Below are 25,683 nucleotides of genomic sequence, written 5' to 3' on the forward strand. Positions count from 1 at the left end.
CACTAACTTAACAGCGTTTGGCCCTAGTGTGGTACTGGGCTCATCAGTTGGACTGCCATACCTCCCCGAGACACTAGTGGGGGGGTAGTGTACTGTCAGACAACACTACAAGCCTCCTTTCAGGCACATGCAGTGACAGTGCAACAGGAGAGATACGTACCTCCACTTGCTATGAATGCCTACCTTTGGCTTTTATCTCATTTTTCCCTTATCAGATGTAAAATGATAAATTCAGCAGCACTGAGCCTGCTGGTTATCAAGTACTTTTTATTCATAAATTCTCGTTAAATTCTGATTATCAAGTAACTTTCAAACTGAAGTTTTATTCTATAACATGACTTCACATTCAGACTGAGAAACCATTTCTCCACAGCCATAATGGACAATGTATTGGTGCATGCGACTATTTTAACTATTGGGACCAGAAGATTCCTCTCATCTAAATGACCACAAATGTGCCTTTTTATGAGACAGGAATGATAATGGATTAGCCAGAGAACAAGGGACATGAGTGTGACCTTCAACATTTGCCTACAAGTTAAGAACTGGAATTAATGGATAACCATTTCAAGGCCAGTTAATGATTATGCTGAAACACATGTACCTCCCACTTCTGGCAAGCCTGGCTCCAAAACCACCATGTTTTATTAATTTAATCTGAATATTGTCCCAATGAGATGTTAGAACGAGGGAAGGAACTACCCTTTACAATTGTGGCTTTACAATTTTTTAAAAAGTTTGTGGCAAGACAAAAGGGAGGGAAGAGGGGAGCCAGATAATAAAGACTGAACCACATCGTTAATAGAGTTCAGTCTCAGTTAACCCCCTTGAACATGTATACCCCTACACCATATGTTTACGCTTGCTTATTTGAGTCAACGTCAAAATTTATCTTGCTGTTTCACATTACCACAGCAAGAATACACATATGACCAATGAAAAATACGTTTGAAGCATTCCTGCATTATAGCAGGATATTGAGTGGTATAATTGAGCCTATTTGTTAGTTTCTCTGCAATTGCACATTTGCAACATAAAACATTTACCGTATACATCACGCAAAAAAAATCGTAAATAAATTACGAATTTCAACATTGAATTTACCTATTTCAGGTGCATATTAATGACCAGGAATTATAAGAGATTTATCAAATGAGACACAGTTTGTAAGGGCAAATTCCCTGTATTTCATTTACTACTGAACAGCTCTTGGGACATCCCTCGACAGCTGTTCCAAGAGAACAAAATGTTTGGTGTGAAGCCTCTTTCACTTCATCTTGTTGTAGCTTTGACATATTTGCCTTTGTAATGCTTCCTTTAGCTTTATCATACATGATAGTTTGATGGAGAGAGACGTCTGGACTGTAAGGGACATAATATAGGCTCTTAAATTTCAGTTTTGGATGGTGGTAACTTTAAGAGTGGCAGTGTGTGATCATTTAGTACATTGTTGTGAAGCAGGAGGGTATTTTTGGACAGAAGTTTGTGACAACTGTGAATAGCAACCTTCAGTTTCTCTTCTAGCTTGGTGTGATTTCTTATTCTGTGACTATATCTCCTTTCTCTTGATAGTATTCAAGAATGGAAAAATAATGTTAACATGTTTTCCAGCAGTGTGTGCTGACTATATATACACCTAATTTTTTTCCCCAGAAAAAATACGTTTTGCCATCAATACTACAGTAGTTTGTAACAACGAGTCCAAATTTCATCCCCTACAACAATTCACTCTAAGCACGAAGTGGCAATACATTTTTGGAACACTGTATATTAGCTAGTGATATTCAACATTCTTATAGATACAGCAATGTATACAGTGTTAGCATCAGGGGTCACAGAAATCTACCTATCCTCACAAATACTGTAAGTGGATCCATGAAAGTAGTGACAGCTGTCGAGGGATGTCCCAAGACCTGTTCAGTAGTAAATGAAATGCGGGGAGTGTCCGAGGACATGTTCAGCTTGCCAGGTGCAGGTCTTCTGATTTGACACCCATAGGTGACCTGCACATCTTGATGAGGATGAAATGTTGATGAAGACAACACATACACCCAGTCCTCGGGCCAACAGAATTAACAAATGATGGTTAAAATTCCTGACCCTGCCGGGAATTGAACCCGGGACTCCTGTGACCAAATGCCAGCACGTTAACCATTTAGCCATGGAGCCGGACTGTTCAGTAGTGATGGATGGTGATACTGATTTCTCTCTACCTAGAGGTATATTTTCCTTTGAATCATACAGATCGCTTCAAGAAATGACCATTGTTATGAAGAAACTATGTAATTTAAGCTCATTAAATTATTTGCATCTACATAAAAAAAGTGGACAGTTATAATGATTGTTGTTTTAAGTATACAAACATAGAGGCTACTGCACCCTTATTGTAGAACAAAGGAATGCAAAATTGGACTAATTTTTACTCATCATGAAATACTTTACAGAATACTCTAAAGAGCAAACACCTGACAGGGTACATTGTCTTCTGTTTTGAGTTTATCCCCTTCCATCTGTTATATGCTGTTATATGATATGTCTTCATGCTGTAATAGCTTCATGTTATGACCAACCCTATTAAGGGCAATTTGCCCTTATTAAACAACTTGCATCTTTACAATACGGTTTATGATCATGACTCTTGTTCTTTTTATTTTTTTACAATCTGCCTTATGTTGCACCAACCACAGCCTTAATTTAGGTACAGCCCCAGCATTTACTTGGTGTGAAAATGGGAAACAACAGGAAACCATCTTCATGGCTGCCAACAGTGGGATTTAAACGCACTATCTCTCGAATGCAAGTTAACATGATTGTTGTTTTAAGGGATCAAACATCAGAGTCATTGACACCTTATTGTAAAAGAAAAAGTAAGGTAAAGTAAATCTGCATGACTGCACTAGAATAACACAATTTAAAGTAACATAAAAGGTTTTTCAGTCTGTCGAACACATGAGGCGTCTAGTATCAAAACCGGCCAAATCACAAAATTTACGAAAATGAGTTAAGGTTATAAATTTGAAGTAGAAGTATAGCACTATCAGGTAAAACAAGAATATGTTTTAAAATCGTCCATGTCTTCATGTTATAGAGCACTGAATTCTCGGTCTTGCAACAGAATTGGCCAAGTCATGCAGCCAGTGAATTCAAAACCGGCCAAGTCAAGGAACGAGCGACAATCTTTATGATACAGCATTATTGTGTGGAATCTTGTGTTGTTACATTAAGCAACAAGGTGATAATATCAGTAAGCAAAATCGTTCCTTGTAATGTATATTCTCTGAAGTCATAATATTTTGTTTTTTGTTCGTTTGCAACACTGATTTACGTATTGGCGGGATTCTCACCGTCATTGGCGCCAAAGCAGTCCTATTTCCGGTGTGCTCGTATTTTGTCATTATTGTGTGCTGTAACGTGGATATTGTTCCAAGTGGAGAACTGAAAGATTTACTTTCATACCTTGAGAAATTGTACAAAATTGCAACAAAAACGGCCAAGTCAAAATTTAAATTAACAATAAAGATGGGTTAATTATGAGTTAGATTTCTCAAAACAGCGGAACTTAAATATTAAACCATTAAGGATATAACTGTGAAAAAAAATCTTTTCTGACCATCATTGCTTTGTCTCTACAGGTTTTTCGTCCATATTGAAAAATATGCCTTGAGTGACTTGGCCGGTTTTGATACTAGACGCCTCACATAAGTTCAAAATATAACACTAAAACATGCTGTTTTTTGTTTAGTGTGTATTTTTTACTGGTATGTTTCAGTCTGTCGAACACATTTCAAAATATAACACTAAAACATGCTGTTTTTTGTTTAGTGTGTATTTTTTACTGGTATGTTTCATTCTACAAGAAAATTCTCAGATTCCATCAAATCACTTTAAATCATGCGCAAATATGTACAATAATGTTTAAGTTACGATTATGAATTGATACTATGAACAAATAATGAATGTATTAGTCTCCTATTGTCACTTTAGTAAATAATGGAAATTTTCCTGTACTTGTCTTAGCTGCTGTTGTTCATTATCTTTAGCAGGCATGTCTGGACTGACTTCAGTTGTTTATTTCTGGTCTTGGTCTTTGTAGCTAAGTAAGAGTGCGAGGAAAAAAGTTTGTAGGCAGTAACTCTGTTTTGTGGCGAGGAGAAGGGAAGTAGGTGGGGCGATGGGAATGTGTACGCATTGGTTCTGAATAGTGGAGAGGGAGGGGTGGGGTGCTGCTTCTTCATCTTATAATGTATTTGTATGTATTAGAAATTAAATAACTTGCAAGACCTTATTTTTAGTGATAAATAATGAAAATCCACAGTCTCTTTCCAGTCTTTTGACTGGGTTAGGAACGGAATTAATGAAGCCCTCATCTAGCGGCGAGGATAGGAATTGTGTTGGCCACTGAACCTGTCGCACTCCTCTGAGGCAATGATTAATGACTGAGAGATTAAATGAAATGATACTGGAGAGTGTTGCTGGAATGAAGACAGGGACAAATCTCACATGGACTGACCAGGATTTGAACTACGGAACCCAATAGTGACAGGCTGGTGCACTGCCGCTTGAGCCATGGAGGTTCCTTTAGTGATAAATAATAGCCTAAAAAAAGTCTTGATTCACGAAGATGCTGCATAAATTCAGAGAATTTACCACAGATAACAATATCCTAACCCATATTCTAGACATTTAAGTCGGAGTAGCCTCCTGTGGGATTCATTAAGCGCTAATGAAAATGTGTAAAATATTGTTCTGTTAAAATTTCTGACTTTAGACTTTCTGCTTTAGCACTTAATGAATCCCCTGAGAGGCTATTCCAACTTAAATGTTTGGAATGTGGGTTAAGATAGTTTTATGTATAGCAAATTCTCTGAATTTACATAACGTCTTTGCATATTGAGACTTATTTTTAAGGTTATTATTTATTTAGCGTATGGAGGTAAGTTACACGTACAGGGTTTCTCTTATAAACACAGACCGTCTAGCGGCGTTTCTACTCTCTGAGACCTAAGCAGCTGTATGGGAGGTGCGCTCATAGTGCTTGACCTAGCATCAATAGTCAACTGTTAACATGGTGAGACAGTTATTATTGCAACACCATATTTTTGTATTTTAAAGTTATTTTAAGTGTGAGTCTGTTCGACGGGTACGCGGTGCATTTGTTCAGCAATTTTCTGGTGAAGTGCCACCTTCATGAAAATAGATTCACGTAATTGTAAATAAATTTGAAACTACTGGCTCAGTGCTCAATAAAAAAAACCTGTGTGCACACAAACAGTTTTAATAGAGGAAAAGCTAGATGACATTGGTGCGAATCTTGAATGATCACCGAATAAATCAACAAAATTAGCGCAACAAGTAAGGGTTTTGGTTTCTTCCGCATACAGAGCTACAAAGCTGTTACATATCAAACCGTACAGGTTTACACGGGTCCACTGCTTAAAACCTGCTGATCCAGCCACAAGAGTGAGATACTGTGAGTGGTATTTTGCATCACTGAATGATCGTTTATTCAATCCACAGCTTGTGTTATTTTCGGATGAGGCCTGGTTAATGATCATGTGAACAGTCATAACTCTCGCTATTGGCATGCAGAAAATCCTAATGGTGTCCCTCATTATGAAGGATAACATTTTCAGCATCTTTTATAAGGTAAGATTTCATATTTATATACATGTTTAAAGCTGGGTGGCCGTGCGTAACATAAGTTAGGCTGAGGCAGCTGCTGTAGCGCAGAGTACAAACACCGTGCGCTCGGTCTGGGTTTATAAGAGAGACCCTATATATCTAAAACTATATACATATGTATATAAACAAGAAACATGAATCTTAGGGCATCGTATCAAATTCGAATGTCTAGTTCCTTGATCCACTGTTGAACCTCAGATGTTGGTTGCAGAAAGTCACTCCTCCTACTTGGATAGCACTGCAACCTGCACTCACACACAATATGGAGAACTGTTTGCTGTGGGGCACCATATCACATTCTGGCAATGAAGTATAATTCCACCTGTAAAGGGAGTCCTTGCATCATCCATGTTTTGTCCTCACTCCATTCAGTGTGATCCATATCTTACGCAGTAGATGATGTTTGCTGGGAAGGTGTTCTCCAGAAAAGGCATGCAGAGAAACATCTGTGGTGGCTGTCCAGTGATCTCTCCATTCCTCCAAAGGGTCAAAGTTGATAGCAACTGTTATGGTTACGGTATTATTCATAACAAAAAATTAGGTCTTACAAGTTACATTAATTCAATTCTGTACTTTATTAAATCAAATCATTAACATACATTTACTGCCTAATACACAAAATACATTATAAGATGAAGAAGCAGCACTTACGCTCCCATCTCAAATAAACAATGCCCACAAAATTCACCCCCCCCCAACTATCCCTTCACCAATGCACAGAACAAGGTTATTGCCTACAGAACAAAAATTTACACATTGGTATTAGCGCTTAATGAATCCCACAGGAGGCTACTCTGACTTAAAGATCTGGAATGTGGGTAAGGATATTATCTGTAGTATATTCTCTGAATTTACGCAGTGTCTTCGCCAATCAAGATTTTTTTACATTATTATTTGTCCCTAAAAATAAGGTCTTACATGATACATTTAATTAACATTTAATCAAAATCATCAATATACTTTTAATGCCTAATACATAAAAATACATTATAAGATGAGGAAGCAGCATCCCTCCCCCCTCTCCATTATACAGAACCAATATGCACACATTCCCATCGTCCCACCTATTTCCCCATCCCTCGCCTCGAAACACAGTTCTTGCATACACAATTTCTCCTCACCCACTACTTAGCTACAAAGACCAACACTGGAAATAAACAACTGATGTCAGTAGCTAAGGATAAGTACAGAAAAAATTTCCATAATTTACTACTGATTATAGAGGACTAATCTATTCATTATTTGTTCATAGCATCACCAATTCCTAATCACTGACTAGTTTACTCAACATAAACAATATTGTTTATATATGCACATAATTTAAAGTGATTTGATAGAATCTACAGATGTTCTTGTAGAACAAAGCATGTCATTCTTGTTTACTAGCGTGTAATTTTTACAGGTATGTTATAGTGTTATATTTTGAAATTGTGCGTTCTACAGACTGAAAAGCTTTTTTTACAGGTACCGTATGTTATAGTGTTGTACATTTTGAACTTGTGTGTTCTACAGACAGAAAAGCTTTTAAGTTACATTAACTAGGTTAACACTGGAAAGTATGACTTCCTTCTTAATAAAAATTTAAATGTTACTATGAGGTCTGAAGTCATTACAGTATGTTACAGTATACCATTTTATGGTAAACAATATCCATACTTTCTGTGAAGATGGTTTTCTAACAGAAAGTAACAATCCCTATTGTTTTCTTCTAGTCCAACCATAGCTTTATGAATTGATTGTGTGTTGACATTTGTGATGATGATGATGATGATGATGATGCTTGTTGTTTAAAGGGGCCTAACATCTAAGGTCATCGGCCCTGTTGATATTTGTCTTTTCCATTGTCATAATAATAATAATAATAATAATAATAATAATAATAATAATAATAATATAGTCTCAGCAACTGTGTGCAAGCATTTTGATTTAATGCCATTTAAGCTCCTATGTGACTTGATGTTCAAAGTTAGTCCACTAAATGGCAGAGAAACTAGAACTCTGCTGATCATTATATTGTAGTGCTTTTAACTAATTTTATCGAGTAAACACCGAATGTGCTGCTAGAGATCATTCACATGCTGATATTGTATGTGTACTATATTTGATGGTCTTTCTATTCCTGCTCTTTAAAAACCTGATTATGTCTGCTGGGTTTCAACCTGTGATCTTGAGATTCAATGGCGAATATCCTAAAATTGTTCCATAGAAGGTTTACAATCAGGGAGGTGAGAAGAGTAATGGAGTGGCCCCTCACTACACCTAGCCTGTATAGAAAGTGGGCCCACTTTGCTGGATGGGGAAGCCCTTGAGGCCACACCCATTCGGCACAACTGTGTGCTACTGAATGAGGGAGAATGTGGTTAAAACTGACTCTTTCTTCCTATTCAAGCATAAGGCACCTAATTGTAATATGCTACACTGTACACAAAATTGTAACATACAAAACTGTACTTTTGATCGAACTAAAGCCGCTCACAGACCATAAATTGACAAGAACAAGCATTGCAATCACAGTCCAACTGTGAGCATTACTGTCCTTTGAACTGCATAACTTTGGTGAAATGTTGTCTAATTTTTGTTCCCTGGATCTCTTCATTTTGTACTTTTAATAAGTATCTTACACGAACCCCTGAAATATTAGTAAGCTGAATAGCGCACTCATTTGTCACGTTTTTGTTTTCAAGTCGTTTAAATAAAGTTTTCATAATTTCTCTTTCTTTCTTTCTTCATTCTACCATTCCTTCTTCATAAATTTTTAATGATCATTCTCGTGCATCTCATTGTAGCCCTCATTTTCCTAATTATCAATTTCAATTTCTCTTCTTTCTTTTGATACTGTGAATGTTCAGAGTTGCCTCCATTTTCCTCGTTCAGGGATTGAACATCCTGAATAAACAAACGAGAATACTAGTTAAAATGGGGAGTACCAAACTATAATAGGAGTATATTGTGTTCAAAGCTGTTCCTGTAATAAAATAGGAAATGTTCTCACCTTTTGTATCTCAACAGTATTAATGGCACTGTAGCCCCCTTCAATACAATATTACTTGGCTCAAGTGTGTCAACATCTCTGGATTGCAGTCCCTTCCTTTACTGCAAACCATTATTATTTAGAATGTCATCCAAACAGAACAATAAAACACATCAGCCTCTCACTATCTTAAATTAAATCCTCAAGTGATAATTACCTTAAGAGCTGATGGCTGTAAGTAGCTGGGATAGGGAATATGTTCGGGAAGGCATTCTCTCTGTCTCGGCCCGGATAAGTATGTGTTATTCACTTGGTCAGGCCTAGAGTGCCCCGTACACCAGGTATCCAGTTCTTCCTCTTAACTGCCTTCGTCCACAGGGCCTGACGGTCTGTGTTCTTAGAGAACCTACACCAATCTATATTTTAAAACAATGACATTCTCTCCATGAAAAAATAAACATGCATGTCTACGTTTGATATCTACTACCCTACGAGAAGAAAAACTTACCGATGAAAAGCAATGCTGGGTTTTCTGTTCCTGTGACTTCTATTGTTGCACCCATACACACAACAAAGACCCATGATAAACGACGGTTATGTTACGCAACTTGTCAGAGGTAACTAATCACTGGGTGAATACAAACTTATGACTAGCAACTAGCACGCACTACTCCCCAGCCAGCCGTGGTGCTGAATAATATGGCTGTCGCTTTCAAGGAGTGGTCCCGTTTGACCAGGCTAAGGGCCACTCCATTATTCTTCTCACCTCCCTGTTTATGACAGATACTTTTTTAAATGAATATCACTGTTTGTTATTCATTTGTCCTATTCTTATATTTGGTGTGGCCACTTGGGATGGTGATCATATGAATAAGTCTTTACATTCATCCACTACCAAGCCATTCCACTCTGTCAACATAATAGAGATTGCCAGCCTAGCTGTTTGATTCCTTAAAACAATTTCACCTGAGAACACAACTACAGAGACCCCAATTACACAAGTAGCAAGACAACATTTATACAACAGACAAATACATGGAGCTGACAGGTAATATGTCCCTATCTTTTCCTTCTTCCGTAACTTATCCCACACCTTCAGGTCATGGGTGCAAACCATGTAGCACACGTGGACTTATCACAGTTTTTTGGCCAATGCTCTTCCTGATACCAAGCCAACATGGAGGGACATATTCACTACTGCATGTTTCTACGGTGGTTGGTAGTGTGGTATGTTGGGTGTATATGAAGAGATGCGCACTGAGAGAAACGCAAACACTAGTCCTCAGGCTAGAAAAATAATAACATAAAGATGAATATTCATTTTCATTACGGACCATTATACCTTTCAGAAATCATTCTGCAAGCCTCCATAAGTGACCTAAGTATCTAAATAAAAGTACTATTTCTACTACTACATCTAATAATATTATCAAGTAATAATAATAATAATAATAATAATAATAATAATAATAATAATAATTTCTTTGATTTAGGAGTGCAGTTAAGTAAAAAAAATCATCTCCATATCAGTAACAAGTACTTTATTTACAAAATTTATGAAATGAAGAAATATGACTAAATGAACACCAGAGCAGGCTGTTATAAAGGATGTGTTTGGGGACAAACAAATATTAAGAGCACACTTCAGATTACAGTAAAACATAATAATATACAGGGCTATTCAGCTAAGTTGTCCACCTCAAATAACTTGTGAACAATTCAAGATATCAATATTCTGTTTTTGCCTCATAATCATAATCAGACTTACAGTACTTTTTCATGGCATCATTATCTTACTAACTTTGTTTCCTTAATGGAACTATACTGTTTTCTACACATAGCTCTAAACCTATAAACATTACAAATTCAGCACCGTGATTATTCTGAAAATGAGACAAATACTTTGAGAAAAGTGATGTATTCAAACGTGCTTCATTTGCCAGCTGGGCACTATCCTGTTCGATTCACACTACGAATGAAACATAAGCTAGCTGTTGATATACAGAGCTGCTTCACCTTCTGACAGACAGTGAATTTATAAGTACTGTAGAGAATACCTAGACTACATTATTATCCTGATGTGACATTAAACAACACAGGACCGACAAGCTAGCTGCGCGGTGTGGGCCACTTAGCTGTTAACTTGCGTTCGGAAAACGGTAGGTTTGAACCCCAGTTATTGGCAGTCCTGAAGGTAGTTTACTGTGGTTTGCCATTTTCACACCATTTTAACTTTAATTAAGCCCACGATCACTGCCTTCCTGGTCCTAGACCTTTTCTAATCCATTGTCAGCGAAAACACAGGAGTTACTACTAATACTAAGAAAAAACTAAACCATACATGATTGACGTCAGGAAGTATATTTCCCCGTAAAATTGAGTCAAATCAACATGTTTGACACAGATCGCAACACATCCCCACCAAGTTGTGGGAAAAGAGGCAGAGAAAGAAGAAACATTAATAAACAAAAAGAAAGGATAGTGGGGAGACCTTTTTTGAGACAGCTCTACTTCTTGGCGTGACGACTCTGCCCACGCGAGTTCCAGAGCACACTGGCCCGGTGTGTAGCATCTGGTAAAGAGTCCCAGCTCAGGGTTACGAGTGAAGAGCTCAAGGCATCTGCAGTGAAGATGGACTTCAGTACAGTGGAAATGACGGAAGAGGCAGACCTGTACTCGGGAATTAATTGAGCGCAATAACTATACTTACCCACGGTTTCCAAGGATGTTTGATAGCATTTCAACGGCAAGGAAGGTGGAAGAACTACAATGGGTAAGCCTGATCTCCACAGGCCAAGATGGCAGCCAATTTAAGGGAGCAAACCATTATATAAAACCTGCTGGAGTTCACATCATCAGCAGCAACTTGATCAGGGTGTAACACCCCTGATGCCCCCAAACAATTTTCAACAAAATCATGGAGGACAAACAGACGGAAATCATTACCCAAGGTGGTACACAATCCACTGTCGCTTTAGGTGGTGTTGGTAAGCGAATGGATTCTAGGGAGCCCACACCAACATGCTACACGGACGAATCAGAGTGTCCTGGAACCTCTAACAAGATTAGGCACAAATGGCGCAACTATTTCACTACATTGAACATCAACACTCTGCTCAAGATGAGTAAATTAAAACATCTGACAGATACATTGACTACACATCAGATACTGCTCACGGAAGTAGAAGAGGCCACATGTACGGATGAGCATGCTTTTGAGTCTCAGGGTTACCGGGTGCTCAAGGGAAAGATGGACTGAAGAAGTATGAAAAAAGGTTCTACATCTAGGAGCCGGCTTCATAGTCAGTCACAAGATAATGGACTCTGTTATTGGCTTCCAATCATCTACCAACCAAGTGCCCCTTCTAACCTTCTGGTGCACCAATAAGATCTATGTCAATGTGCATGCTCACATCAACCAAGACAATAAATGAAACCTTGAAGTCACAGACAAGTTTTGGGGGGAACTATATGTCATCAGCAAGGTCCCAGAACAACAATCATCCTATTGGGTGATTTTAATGCCCAGTTAAGGAAGGAAGGCAAATAGTGGCACACATAGTCGGAGAATATCCGGCACATAAACGGACCAACAGACATGGAGAGTGACTAGTAGAACTCTGCAATGCCTTTAAACTTGTAATGAAGTCAATGGCCTTTAGACATTTACCAAAGAAGCAGAAGACCTGAGTTTCACCAAATAAACATTTGGGAGAGTTTCTGATAGACTATATGGCCATTTCGAGAAAATCACAAAGGAAATCCATCCAGAATGTCAAGAAGGCCTAAGAAGTGCTAACTTGAATTCAGACCGTTACCTATCAAAAATAAAGCTGAGATTCCTACCTAGGAACACTACGAAGGCCCGAAGAGCCAAGCTAAGTTTGACTTAGAAAAGCTAAAAATGTCAGAGCTCACAAAGAATAATAATAATAATAATAATAATAATAATAATAATAATAATGATTATATTTTGCTTTAATTCCCATGAACTAGTTTTACAGTTTTCGGAGCCGCCAAGGTTCCTGCAGGAGTTCTTTTATGTGCCAGTAAATCTACTGACACAAGGCTGATGTATTTGAGTACGGTACCTTCAAATACCACCGGACTGAGCCAGGATTGAACCTGCCAAGTTGGCGTCAGAAGGCCATCACCTCAACCATCTGAGCCACTCAGCATGGCTAAGTTCACAGAGAAAATGGAAACAATGGAACAAAACAACTGGGACCAACTAAGAGACAACTTAATCCATGTGGCTGCTGAGACTGTTCTGTTCGCGGAACAGAGGAAACATGCCTGGCAGACAGCTGGCTGTGACAAAGCGATTGCCCAGAGACAGGTATTTTTTTATTTTTTAAAATTTTTTACAATCTGTTTTACATCACACCGGCACAGATAGGTCTTACGGTGATGATGGGATGGGAAAGGCCTAGGAGTGGGAAGGAAGTGGCCGTGGCCTTATTTACGGTACAGCCCCAGCATTTGCCTGGTGTGAAAATAGGAAACGACAGAAAACCATCTTCAGGGCTGCCGACAGTGGAGTTCAAACCTACTATCTCCTGGATGCAAGCTCACAGTTGCGTGCCCCTAACCGCATGGCCAACTCGCCCGGTACAGGTATCCTGGCTAAGATGGAGCTCACAGAAGTCACAGACCAACTGGGATATGTCTGTGGAGCAGCGCCGAGCAACTGCTAGGAGTATTAGGCAAGTGAAGCAATGGAATGCTCATGACAAATTGACACAGCTAGACGATGGCTTTAAAAAGGACAACTATAGAAATTTCTACACAACCTTCAAGCGTAATCTCAGTCAATATACCCAACAAGTCTCCATTTCAGAGGGACTGATGGAAAGCTAGCCCATAACGACAGCAAAACTACAATCTTCTTGCCAAATACTTCAAGTCTCTCCTTAATTGTGTGTCCCTGAGATCTGTTTTATCTATGAAGACAATCTCCACCAGCCAAACTCACTGCCCCCAACAGAAGGAGAAGTGAGGACCATCATCCAGTCCCTGAAGAAAAAAAAAATAAAAAAATAAATAAAGCTCTGGGAAAAGACTCAGTAGTGGCTGAACTACGGAAGCATGCCGGAGACAAGACAATCAGAAAGTTAACTGAGATTCTAGAGCCCCTCACATAAAACGGGTGACTTGATGGACGTTAACAATTACCGAGGGATTTCCTTGGTACAGCACACTTACACAAGATATTGTCTAAGGCCTTACTGAATAAAGCCGAATCTCAACTGGACCCCCAACTGGGAGAATATCAAGTGGATTCTGGAAAGAACATTCTTGTGCTGAGCAGATTTACAACCTAAAGTCTGTATTAGCACAAGTCAATATAGCAGGAAAGAAGTACGTAGTCACTTACGACTTCAAAAGGGCATATGACTCAGTTGATAGCCTATTCTCATGTGAATCCTGCAAGAGCTGAGACTGGACCAGAATACTCACAGCCTCATCCAACAGACCCTGTGCAGCACCAGGTTTCGAGTGAAATTCAGAGGAACAATCTCAGAAAGTTTTGAGGTAACAACAGGGTGATGGTCTCTTTCCTCTTCTCTTTAACTGTGCACTGGAGAAGGTTATCAGAGAATGGCAGAAGGAACTGGATAGACAGAACATTGATTGCAAGAAATCGGCTTCATTTCCCATATCAAAAAAACTTAATAACAATAAAAAATCTTCCACCTTTTTGATACTTATATTTGCATTTAAGCAAATCAATTAATCATACACAGTACATGTTTCATTCCTTTTTAGAACATCTTCAGCTGTTTTACATTGCCTAGGTGAATTCACTAAGTATTTATCTTTTTAAGAACATCTTAAACAGGTATCTTGTTTTTCTTAAACACTACATAAATTTAAAATAAATTAATATACTGTAAATGAAAAACAATGTGGATGGTTGAATGGGGGTAGTGAAATGAGAGGGAAATGGATCTACTTATAGTTAGCCTATTTAAAAAAAATATATATATTTCTATTCATTTGAACAGATCTAAAAAATGTTTCCAGCACTTTTATCGCTAAAATATTCCGCTTATCTTCTAATAAAAAGTTTTTGAAAAAATAAATTTCCTTTGTCACTATTCTGAATACTGCTAGGTACTCTCTTAATTTACTCCCCTCCTAGGTGGCTGCTGTTTGTTTTAAATTTACAAAATGTCTCTTGAATTCGGTTAGTTCTGGAACCTTGAAGCTGATTGTTCTTTTGCTATTAATAAAAGAGCCTCCCCATAATCTTGTTGTTGTCAAAATCCACTCCTACTGTGAACTTGGAGGAGCTACGGCTGAAGCAGCAGACGGAAGGCAACAAAGAAAATTTATTTTTTCAAAAACTTTTTATTAGAAGACAAGCGGAATATTTTAGCGATAAAAGTGCTGGAAATATATTTTACACCATCTGTTCAAATGAACAGAAATAGTTTTTTTTTTTTTTAATAGGCTAACTATAAGTAGATCCATTTCCCTCTCATTTCACTACCCCATTCAACCATTCACATTGATTTTAATTTATTTTAAATTTACGTAGTATTTGAGAAAAACAACGTACCTGTTTAAGATGTTCTTAAAAAGGTAAATACTTAGTGAATTCACCTAGGCAATGTAAAAGAGCTGAAGATATTCTAAAAAGGAACGAAACATGTACTGTGTATGATTGATTTACTTAAATGCAAATATAAGTATCAAAAAGGTGGAAGATTTTTTATTATTGTTATTAAGTCTTTGTAGACAGAACATTCTGAGTGGGATTTACCTAGGTCACAACCGCGAAGGTCTCATTATAGATTGCCTGGCTTTAGCATATGACTTGGCACTTCTGGCAAGTTCAATAGAAGTAGCAGTAATGCAGCTTAATTTACTCAGACACCACGCAGCAAAGGTGGGATTGAGGTGTCGCTAGAGAAGACCAAATATCTCATCAACATCAGCGAGAGCCCCAGAGAATTACAGTTGGAACAGGGCATAATTGAGAAAGTCAATAAGTTCAAGTATTTAGGAGAATGGCTTGAACCTAATCTGTCAGAATGGGTAGCCTTAACAACCTGAATTAATATACTAGAGCTGGCATATCCTCTGACCAAGAACACATACAACAAAAGGTGTCTCTCCCGCAACACCAAACTCAGACACTAGCATGCTGTCATCTGCTCAGAAGCCGTGTATGCCTCCAAGTGGCTGATCATTAACAGGAAAGGTCTGGCTGAAAAACTAGAGATCACAGAAAGGAGTATTCTCAGGAAGATAATAGGGCCAGTCAAAATAGAGGGTGAATACAGGAGGCGACGCAATCAGGAGCTCTACACCTACACAGAAAAGACCACAGACGTGGCCAGAAGACATCTGACCTTCTATGGGCACATATCAAGGATGAATTCTGCCAGAGTGACCAATCGTATTCTATCCTACTTGCAGAAGAGAAAGATTAAGACACCGTGGTTAACGGAAGTGACTAAAGATATTCAGGAACTAACAGTTGAAAGTGACATCGAAGACTGTTCACCACTCAGAAGTTTTCTAAGATAAAGGAGGTTCCAGGACAATTTGCCCCGTAAGAAGACAGGTGCCTTCTGGACAAAGGAGAGGAAGGAACAACGCAGCCAGAGAATGCGCACATACTGGGGAAACATCAAAGCCCATCCCCAGCGAAAAAGTTGAATATCGTGGTCCTTAGTTGGCCTTATCAAAATAGAGACGGAGAGAGAGAAACAAAAAGAAAGAAAGGAAGCCCTAGTTTGAATGTCTTTAAGGTAATGGATGTAGTGAAAGTGAGTATTCTTTGAAGAAGTAGTACAACTAGTACAGCTTGGCAATTACCCCTTCTTAACACTAATCAGAAACGAAAAAAGGACGTGGCTCGATTCCTCGAAGAATGAACAAAAGGAAGAGAACGGCCGGAAAGGCCATGAAAATGAAAGACTCCCTAGGCTTCGTGAACCTAATACCGTCGGATAGGAAAGTCGCATAGGAAAGGAAACCTGTCGCATGTGTGCTTTTCCTTTACCTGTTACCTACAGCAATATTGAAGGTGTTAAATCATACATTTTATCAAAGTGGATTTATGAGCACAGTAGAGATTATACCTATGCAACTCTGTATGTCAATAGCTAGATCATGTTTTTCAGACGTAGCACGAATCAAACAGGGGAGTCCCCATCTGGCAAATGAAGCACGTTTAAATACATCAAATTTTCTTGAGAAGTACTTGTCCGATTTTCAAAATAGTAATGGTGCTGAATTTGTAATGTTTGTAGGCTTAAGGTTATGTGTAGAAAAAAGTGTAATTCCATTTAGAAAACAAAGTTAGTACCATTATCTCAGAAGATATTGATGCTATGAAAAAGTCCAATTATGAGCCCCTTGGTTCCATTACTGAAAAAGAAAACAGAATGCTGATATCTTGAACGGTTCACGAGTTACTTGAGGTGGACCACTTAGTTGAATAACCCTGTATGTATAACATAAATTTTTCATATTTTATACATGTCATACAATTATACATATAGAAGTTCCAGTATTAAGATTATAGAGTATTACAAGAACATTTACAACATTTAACATTACTCACAAACAATTTCAATTAAAATATGCATGTATAAACATAAATAAAAACTTCACATCAAGAAAGAATTCAAACTTCTTTTCCCCTCCTTTAAACTCCAGAAAGTTTACAAAACATCAAACATAATCCTCAACAATTAAACATATACATTTATAAAACATTGACTAGCAAATGAACATGTGACTAGTAGCTGATTTTGAGGGGCATATACTTATAAAACAAACTAATACTGCACGAACATATTTTTATAACCTTAGTATGAGGATGGTTCAGTAACTTAATACTGACTAGAAGCCATTATCATTCTCTTGAATAATATATCGAACATTTATTCCAGCATGAAATACTCGTAAGTGTCATCTACACAAACTGCTAGCAAACCAATTTTGTGTTCACTTACCTATTTCTAGATCACAAAGTGAGATGACTTCCAAATAGCTGTTACAATATATTTTTAAGTTAAGCATAACAGTGCATAATTTCTCTTTTTGCATAGAAAAGCAAGAAACTATGGATATGATTTTGAAAACATTTCCCTCATAGCCCTACATCATAGGGATTATCCAACAGCTCTGATCTTACACTGTATTATTTAAAACAAGGAAGAACAATAATCCCCTTCAACTTCTGAACAAAGAGTGGAATTTTTAATCATAAAATGAAATGCAACTTTTTATGCAGAAGTTATAGTGAAATTGATGCTGGGATAAATGCTTCAATCCATTTGGAACTTATAAGAAGAAATAATCTAGGAATGTATATTGAGGAAACATGAAAAAGTTTTGTATTTTTTGTTCACATTAGCCTGCTTTCCAGAACCACCTTTATATCAAAATATAAAATGCTGGGAAATTATAATGGTAATGCTTTATGCTCTTTCAGCTACTATCAGTGTAAAGAGACGCTCGAGTGTGAGAATACTTTAATATGTCAGTAAATATACTAACAAAGATATCTTACACATAGGCACAGGAGATGAGCACTTAAAACACCTATGCTACTCAGCCAGTTCAAATGTTGGGACAAGAACATTTCGAAGTAATCAGGGTTTCTACAGAATACCACCCCATCAGCAAATATGCACATGGTTCAATAATAATGCTTTCTACACTTACCAAATTATAATCACTGAGAGGTTACAATAAGAAATACTGTACATAACCTTTGCTCACAAGCACAACAGTTAATATCAGACTTTCAGGTTTTACACATTTTGTAGTCAGTCACTTATGAAAGACAGAGATCAATAGCATTACAGAGTCATTACAGCTGAAAATTCACTTAACTGGAAGCGTGGATCTATCCAAACAGAAACAAAGTTACAATACACAATAACAGACACATTCAACAATGATGTAATTCAAGGATCGATAATTCATTTCATGGTAACACACAAACATTGCATTACAGCACATTAATGGGTGGTTTGGCTGATTTAGACTAGCCAAAAAAGAAAATGAGCATTCCATTCATATCTGGCTAGTTTTCTTTTTACCCTGAAACCCACAAAGTTAGGACTTATTAGGCAGCAGTAGTGCAATTGTACTTCTTGTATTATTCCTGATTTTACAAAACGGTAGGGATGGACCAATATCAATAAAAAATATCATTCAACCTACAGTATGTTAAACTGGTAAGTAATCAGTTTATATATTCCTTATCAATACTGATATATTCCACTATTTACAATACACACAAATTCATTCTCCTTTACTTGTACTCACGCTCTCAAATTTCGGCAAACCAATAACAATCATTTACATAATATTCCTTTAACAAAACTGAAAGGTACACTTATAGGAGAAGTCAGGAGATTTGGTCAGTGTTAAAATCTTTTAAACTGTTCATTCAGTAAATTTAAATTAATGTACCACTATTTCTTCTATTTTCTTCAATTTTCTAAGGAAAAAACTGTACTGAACTTTCATTAAAAAGTATGAACATTCAATTAGTTGCTCATATTAACAACAAATGTCACTCTTTGCTGAGGTACACTATGCATTTAAGAATGATTTCATATAACCAGTGAAATGGAGAGAGAAAGCAGTAAAGAAACTGGTGAGTTAAGAAAATGAACTTGAATAAATTAAAAAGCTAACACTCAGTTCAATTTTATTAAATTCCAGTGAAGTACCAGTAACTTAGAATTATTTATAGAGTAACTATAATCACTAACAAGGAGACCTTGCCAATGAGTCCTCACTGATTTGATCCATTTTTAATACGAGGGCTATTTTTTTCAAGGTCTGATTTGTTGCATAATTAAAACCACAGTGAAAATCAAATAGGTTTTATTTGTAACATTTTGCTACACCGCCCAGCTACTTCCCTACATTGTCGCCGCTCTGACATAGACATTTTTCATAGCGTGGTACCGACTTTCCAATACCCTCGTCATAGAAAGCAGCTGCCTGTGCTTTCAACCACTTCTCTACGCTGGTCTGCAGCTCGTCTGTGCCAAAATGCTGTCCTCTTAGCCAGCGTTTCATGTGAGCAAAGAGATGAAAATCAGAGGGAGCCAAGTCCGGGCTGTATGGTGTGTGATCGAACACTTCCCATCGAAAACACTACAGGAGAGTCTTTGTTGCAGCTGCAGTGTGCGGCCAAGCATTGTCTGGAAGGACAATGCCTTGTGCCGCACCAAATGCTCTTTTGCTTCATCGCTCTAGCTGTCCTCTTATTTTATTTCCTAGAGGCTATACCATATGTTTGTTGTTCCAATATTGTAACTTTCTTGGACTTGGCAATTTCTTCTTCCCTAACCTGACAGATGGCGCCACCATGCCACTTCGATATTCCAAGACATTTCTTTCTTCCCTACCCTTTTGCTATTATTATCTCTCTGAAAAGGAGAGGGGCTTTTAAACAAAAGGATGGCGAGACGGTCTTACGAAGTGTGTATCATATGGTACAAATGGTTTTGAAAGAGATGCAAAGCTTGCCTTACTTAATTCTCAGTCCTGACTTTATGTTCAAGATCACTTAATGTGTACAGAATCTGACCCCAGACATTTGTTATTTTACCTTTTTCTTTGGTTGCCACGGCTACTTGGTTTAATGTCTTTGTGATCCCATTTGTGCTATTTCACATTTTATCGTTGCGATGTGATATTCTCTATTTTCCTTTTGCATTATTACTATTCCTCAATATATTTATACTGTTATGTAAGACAAGAAGGTAACACAGACCCATTTTGTGTGTATGGATGCATGTCATTGTCTGACAGCCTTGGTTGTGTATTCGAGACCTGTACCTAGGTTTCCTTCCTCGACGTCTCATCTTGGGCTCATGATGTGTGTGTATATAATGCTATCTTGGGTCAATTCATTTTTGCCACTAGAGAAGATATGAATGTGTCCAATAGCGTGATTTTTCTATTTTTATACGAAGGGGTGGGCCTTGTCTTATATTTACGGCCACCCTGAAGCTTGGATCTAATCTTTCAGATCGAGCCCATGTACTATGAGCTTACATGCTTGTGCTGCTGCGATTCCATTGCAGTGTGTCTCTGTTTTGTTATTATGATACCTTGGACATTTGGTCTTCGTGTATACATCTATGAATGGACAGTATGAATGACGGGTGTGTGCTATCTTTATTTCTCGTATGTCCTTACGGGCGTTATTTTCCTTTTTTTATGTTTGGGCAGGCATATTGCTTGTTTTATTATCCATCTTAGGCTGATTCTGCCATTTCTATTTGTAGTTTGGGATCTCATTCTATTTTTCTTATTTTATGCTCTGTGAGTATGTTTTTTTTTTTTTTTGTGTTGCTCACTTCCCTATAACCTCTTTGTATTTCACGGTTCATCTTCTGGCAAAAGTACCAGTCATTAGTCAGTTTTGACCACTCCACGGTAATTTTTTTGGTATTTTCGTGAGTGTGTATTGTGTGTGTTACTTCTTTGTAACGTTGAATAATGTGCGTTTGCGTATGTTTTTCGACTGTTCTCCAAGGGGCCTGAAGGAGGGTAAGTGTGAGGGTTGAGCCCGATGACAATATTCCTCTTGGTTTGTTCTGAATTGCCATTCACAGATGTTGAAGAGTCACAGTATATGAGGCTGTAGTGATGGTCATGCCACGTTCAATGAATTCCACCAACAAAACTACTTTTCGGTCCCAGAATACAATAGCCACTTTCTGATGGAGAAGGTTCGCTCGCACTTCTTAGGTTCATTCGGGGAATGAGAATGCATCCACTGTTTGGATTGCTCTTTTGTTTCTTCATTTTCAAAATGAACACGTCTCATCCCCTGAAAGAATTTTGTTCAAAAAAATCTTCTCCTGCAGCAGGGTAGCGTTGGAGAAATGACAAGGCGGTGCCCATTTACTGTGTTTTGCGATGGTCAGACAGCATCTTGGGTACTCATTTTGTACAGATTTTTTGCGGTACTGAAGTGTCTCACTCACGTTGATATAGAGAGCTGACCTTGAAATTTCGGGAAACGAATCGTTCAACACAGAAATTGGGAACCGACTATTTTCTCGAATCGCCCGATCCACTTGCTGAACAAGATCATCGGTTGACACTCGCTTCCTTCCCTGACCACCTGCATCATGAACGCCTGTACGCCCTGCTTCAAAGATCCTGCACCATTGCTGCACTTTGCTGTCAGTCATGAAAATTTCACCGTATATATTACTCATTTGTCGATGAATTTCGGCTGCATTGCACCCGTCAGCATGAAGAAATCGAACAGCAGCATGCAATTCACAATTGGCGGGAGACTCCATCGTTTACGTGCTCACTGCATGCTCAGAACTGCCAAGTGCAACGTGACACAAATGACGGGCATACTAGAGATAATGCGCAATGTTTTATCAGATTCTCACTGTGGTTTTAATTTCACAATGGATTGGACCTTGGGGGAAAAGAAAGCCCTCGTATAAGTCTAATCCATGGCAAGATCTTTCACCGGTTCAGATTGCACGATGCAACTCCCACCCAATTCTGAGTAAATGAAATGTTAATATTTTAAGAGTGTATCACAAAACCAGCATGCGACATATTTCCACAACGAAGATGCAGAACAATGAGCAAGTTTTCCATTTCTCAAGTATGTGATCCATGGATTAAGTCTCACCTCCTTAGTGTTTTTGTTGATTTGTTTCAACAATATTGGTTGATTAATGTTGTGTATTGTCATCTGCTTCTCTGTGCAAAATCGGATGTTATGTATTGAAAATATGAGGATCTTATTGTTAAACGTTAACTGTTTCAAGAATTACCTACATAGCACAATTATAACTCATGATTACAAGTTTGGTGTCAGAAGAGGTGTGGGGAATACCGCAGCACTGTGAGAAACACCACCAAACAAAACCACTATGGAGGTGAGAATCGATCTGTGGATCACAAGCTCATGAAGCAGGGAGCTTACTCGTTGCACTGCATGTTCATTTTGGGAATATATCGCATGTTGGTCTAGGACTCTTGAAATATTCAAATTATATTTTCTCACAACTGGGTAGGAGTTGCACCTTGCAAGTTGAAATGATGAAGGTTACCGTCATTGGCCTGTAAGTATATTGAAAATAGATCAAAATGGTGGGGATACATTGACAAGGTCTCCTTGTAAGCAAACAATAATTTTCTTCAAGTAAGGCAGAAAAATAACAACTAGCTGTTTATATCAACTTGTCCATCTTCTATCAGCTAATTTCTAAAACAGAGATAATATATGCTTTGGCCTGTCATGAATCCTGAACTACATGAAGCATGAACTTCAATTGTAATCCACAGTAATTAATGTATAGTACCACAGCTAGGTCCTTATATATCGAAGACGAACACAAAGGAACATTAGTCCATCTATGACAAGTGAACTATATTATGGAAACTATACAAGGTAAAATTCTCCACATCACATCACCAAATAAACCCTCCATCAAGAAACTGAGAGAACAAATTTATTCCAGTTTATAATTTTCATACAATAACTTGAATGCAGCCACATACAGGTGACCTCTTGAATAGCCTACCTCGATTCTCCAAGTGGTGATCATTTAAAACGAACAATGTAGCTACTATCCTTAATTTGGTATTGATAAGGAAAGCTGATTTAGAGAGCTCTCCTTTGGCCTTAGTAAAATTTCACATCTGTCCATCCCTATCAAATACCCTTAACATTTTGAAGACAATGATTGCTTAAGTGTGGATAAGTGTGTTAATTATTTTGAACCAGACAATATGATCTGATATCAGTGTAAGAATTTAACAAATTGTTATTAGGATTTGTTTTTTGCCAGCTGAAGACGTCTTCCTTTACTTTATATCACACAACTGGCAATACTATCAGTATGCATGCAAAGCACAGTGATATGGTGTGAGGTTCACTTAGGACAGGCAATAAGTGCATTTGTATCTGCAATATTAGTTACACTGGTTGTAAATCCTACCACTAAGGCATTTATTTGACAGTGGTTCGCAAGGACAATACCAGATACTGCACTGTATTCCTGTATTGGCAACATAGAGAATAACAACGATGATGATAAACTGTCATATATTCTTGTTCATATGACAATAAATGTATCATATGGTAGTTAAGTAAGAACATACTGCCTTACATATTATATATACCTCCTTAGCTCAATTGCTATCAGTATCATCCAGATTTGGCTTTATTTGCTGATGGGGTAGGTCCTCTATTAGTTGCAATACATGCTCTACTGGCTCTGGACGTCCATCTTCTCCAACACGGCATGGGTGCACAATGCCATCCCTTTAAAAGAAGAGAAAAATTAGTAACAGCATATCCAAGGGATACATTAAATATAATGAAATAATGGTGTATAAACTGCTTTCCAACCAGGAGAAACCAGATCTGAACACAGCAAGAAGGCTGGCAGATCCAACAGAAATAATGAAGAAGCTTTTCAGTATACAAGAAAACAATGCAGATCAAAAGAATAGTTGAAGCTAAAAAACAAAGATGCAAAGATCAAGCAAATCTCAGTATGAAAATAAGAAACTCTTGTGTAGTATTGTGAAGAACAGAGGATGGACAACAGAGTCATTACCGCAGTATAGCTTCCAAATAGGTAACACAAAATGGGAAAGAAATATTACAGGAGATTTGGCACAACTGAAATATGTATCGTTCTCAATGTGATTTTATTTTGGTGTAAATAGATATCACACGAGACACGTTCACTTCCTTGCATAAAACCACTTTATTGCCGCTACGTCTATTCCTTAACAACACACAGTTATACACAATTATACATAACACAATTAAGGGAAACACACTGAAGCAATCCTCTGTTGATTCTTTCATGGGCAGATATCAACAAGTCCTCACACTAATCAGTTACTTCACCATCATACAGTCGATTAGGAAAAGTCCATACACTGGTTATTCACTTTACCATCAGAAGGTAAAACCGACTACCCACTCAAGTCAATTCTGACAAGTTCATATATCACCCAACTCTAAACCCACACTCTACATTCTCTTACTGCACTGTCTGTCTCTGTCACTGTCTCACTGAGTGACTGCCTGACTTCACCACGGAATTCAACACTGATTCTGACTCGCTGACTCTCGGCCTGTCAGCTCGATACAAATCAATCAATCAATCAATCAATCAATCAATCAATCAATCAATCAATCAATCAATCAATCAATCAATCAATCAATCAATCAATCAATCAATACTGATCTGCATTTAGGGCAGTCGTCCAGGTGGCAGATTCCCTATCTGTTGTTTTCCTAGCCTTTTCTTAAACGATTTTAAATAAATTGGAAATTTATTGAACATCTCCCTTGGTAAGTTATTCCAATCCCTAAATCTCAATCAATCAATCAATCAATCAATCAATCAATCAATCAATCAATCAATCAATCAATCAATCAATCAATCAATCAATCAATCAATACATACTGATCTGCATTTAGGACAGTTGCCCAGGTGGCAGATTCCCTACCTGTTGTTTTCCTAGCTTTATCTTTAAATGATTTCAAAGAAACTGGAAATTTATTGAACATCTCCCTTGATAAGTTAGTTCAATCCCTAACTCCCCTTCCTATAAATGAATATTTGCCCCAATTTGTCCTCTTGAATTCCAACTTTATCTTCATATTGTGATCTTTCTTACTTTTAAAAATGTCACTCAAACTTATTCGTCTACTAATGTCATTCCACGCCATCCCTCCGCTGACAGCTCGGAACATACCACTTAATAAATATCATTATGGTTCTGTATTGAAGATACTCTACTTGTAGGATCCTAATTCCAAATAATGTAATGTTTAAATTTTCAAATCAGACCACTGCTACCAAGCACTGTACATGTGGCTTTGTCACAACTAACAATCAACAGCCAGCGGCTGATATTGTTGTTACACTCATTAATACCGAATACTGTATTCTTTTTCCTTAGACTGCTCTTATTGTAAATATGTTAACCCTAGAATCATAAAGTCCCTCCAGTGTAACACGAATCATAAA

At 37.7% G+C, this 25,683-nt stretch overlaps 1 protein-coding gene across 1 annotated transcript in view; it reads right to left on the bottom strand.

The window, feature by feature from the left end:
• Positions 1 to 22,517: 22,517 nt before the first annotated feature.
• ric8a (ric8 guanine nucleotide exchange factor A) overlaps positions 22,518 to 25,683 on the bottom strand; it is a 106,558-nt gene continuing 103,392 nt past the window's right edge. Inside the window, exon 10 of the mRNA XM_067144218.2 lies at positions 22,518 to 23,954. Within this exon, the coding sequence (XP_067000319.2) occupies positions 23,822 to 23,954 (133 nt within the window). The 3' untranslated portion in view covers positions 22,518 to 23,821. The remainder of the gene's footprint in view (positions 23,955 to 25,683) is intronic.

This window comes from Anabrus simplex, chromosome 3 (assembly GCF_040414725.1).
Source record: "Anabrus simplex isolate iqAnaSimp1 chromosome 3, ASM4041472v1, whole genome shotgun sequence".
Classification (NCBI taxonomy): domain Eukaryota; kingdom Metazoa; phylum Arthropoda; class Insecta; order Orthoptera; family Tettigoniidae; genus Anabrus; species Anabrus simplex.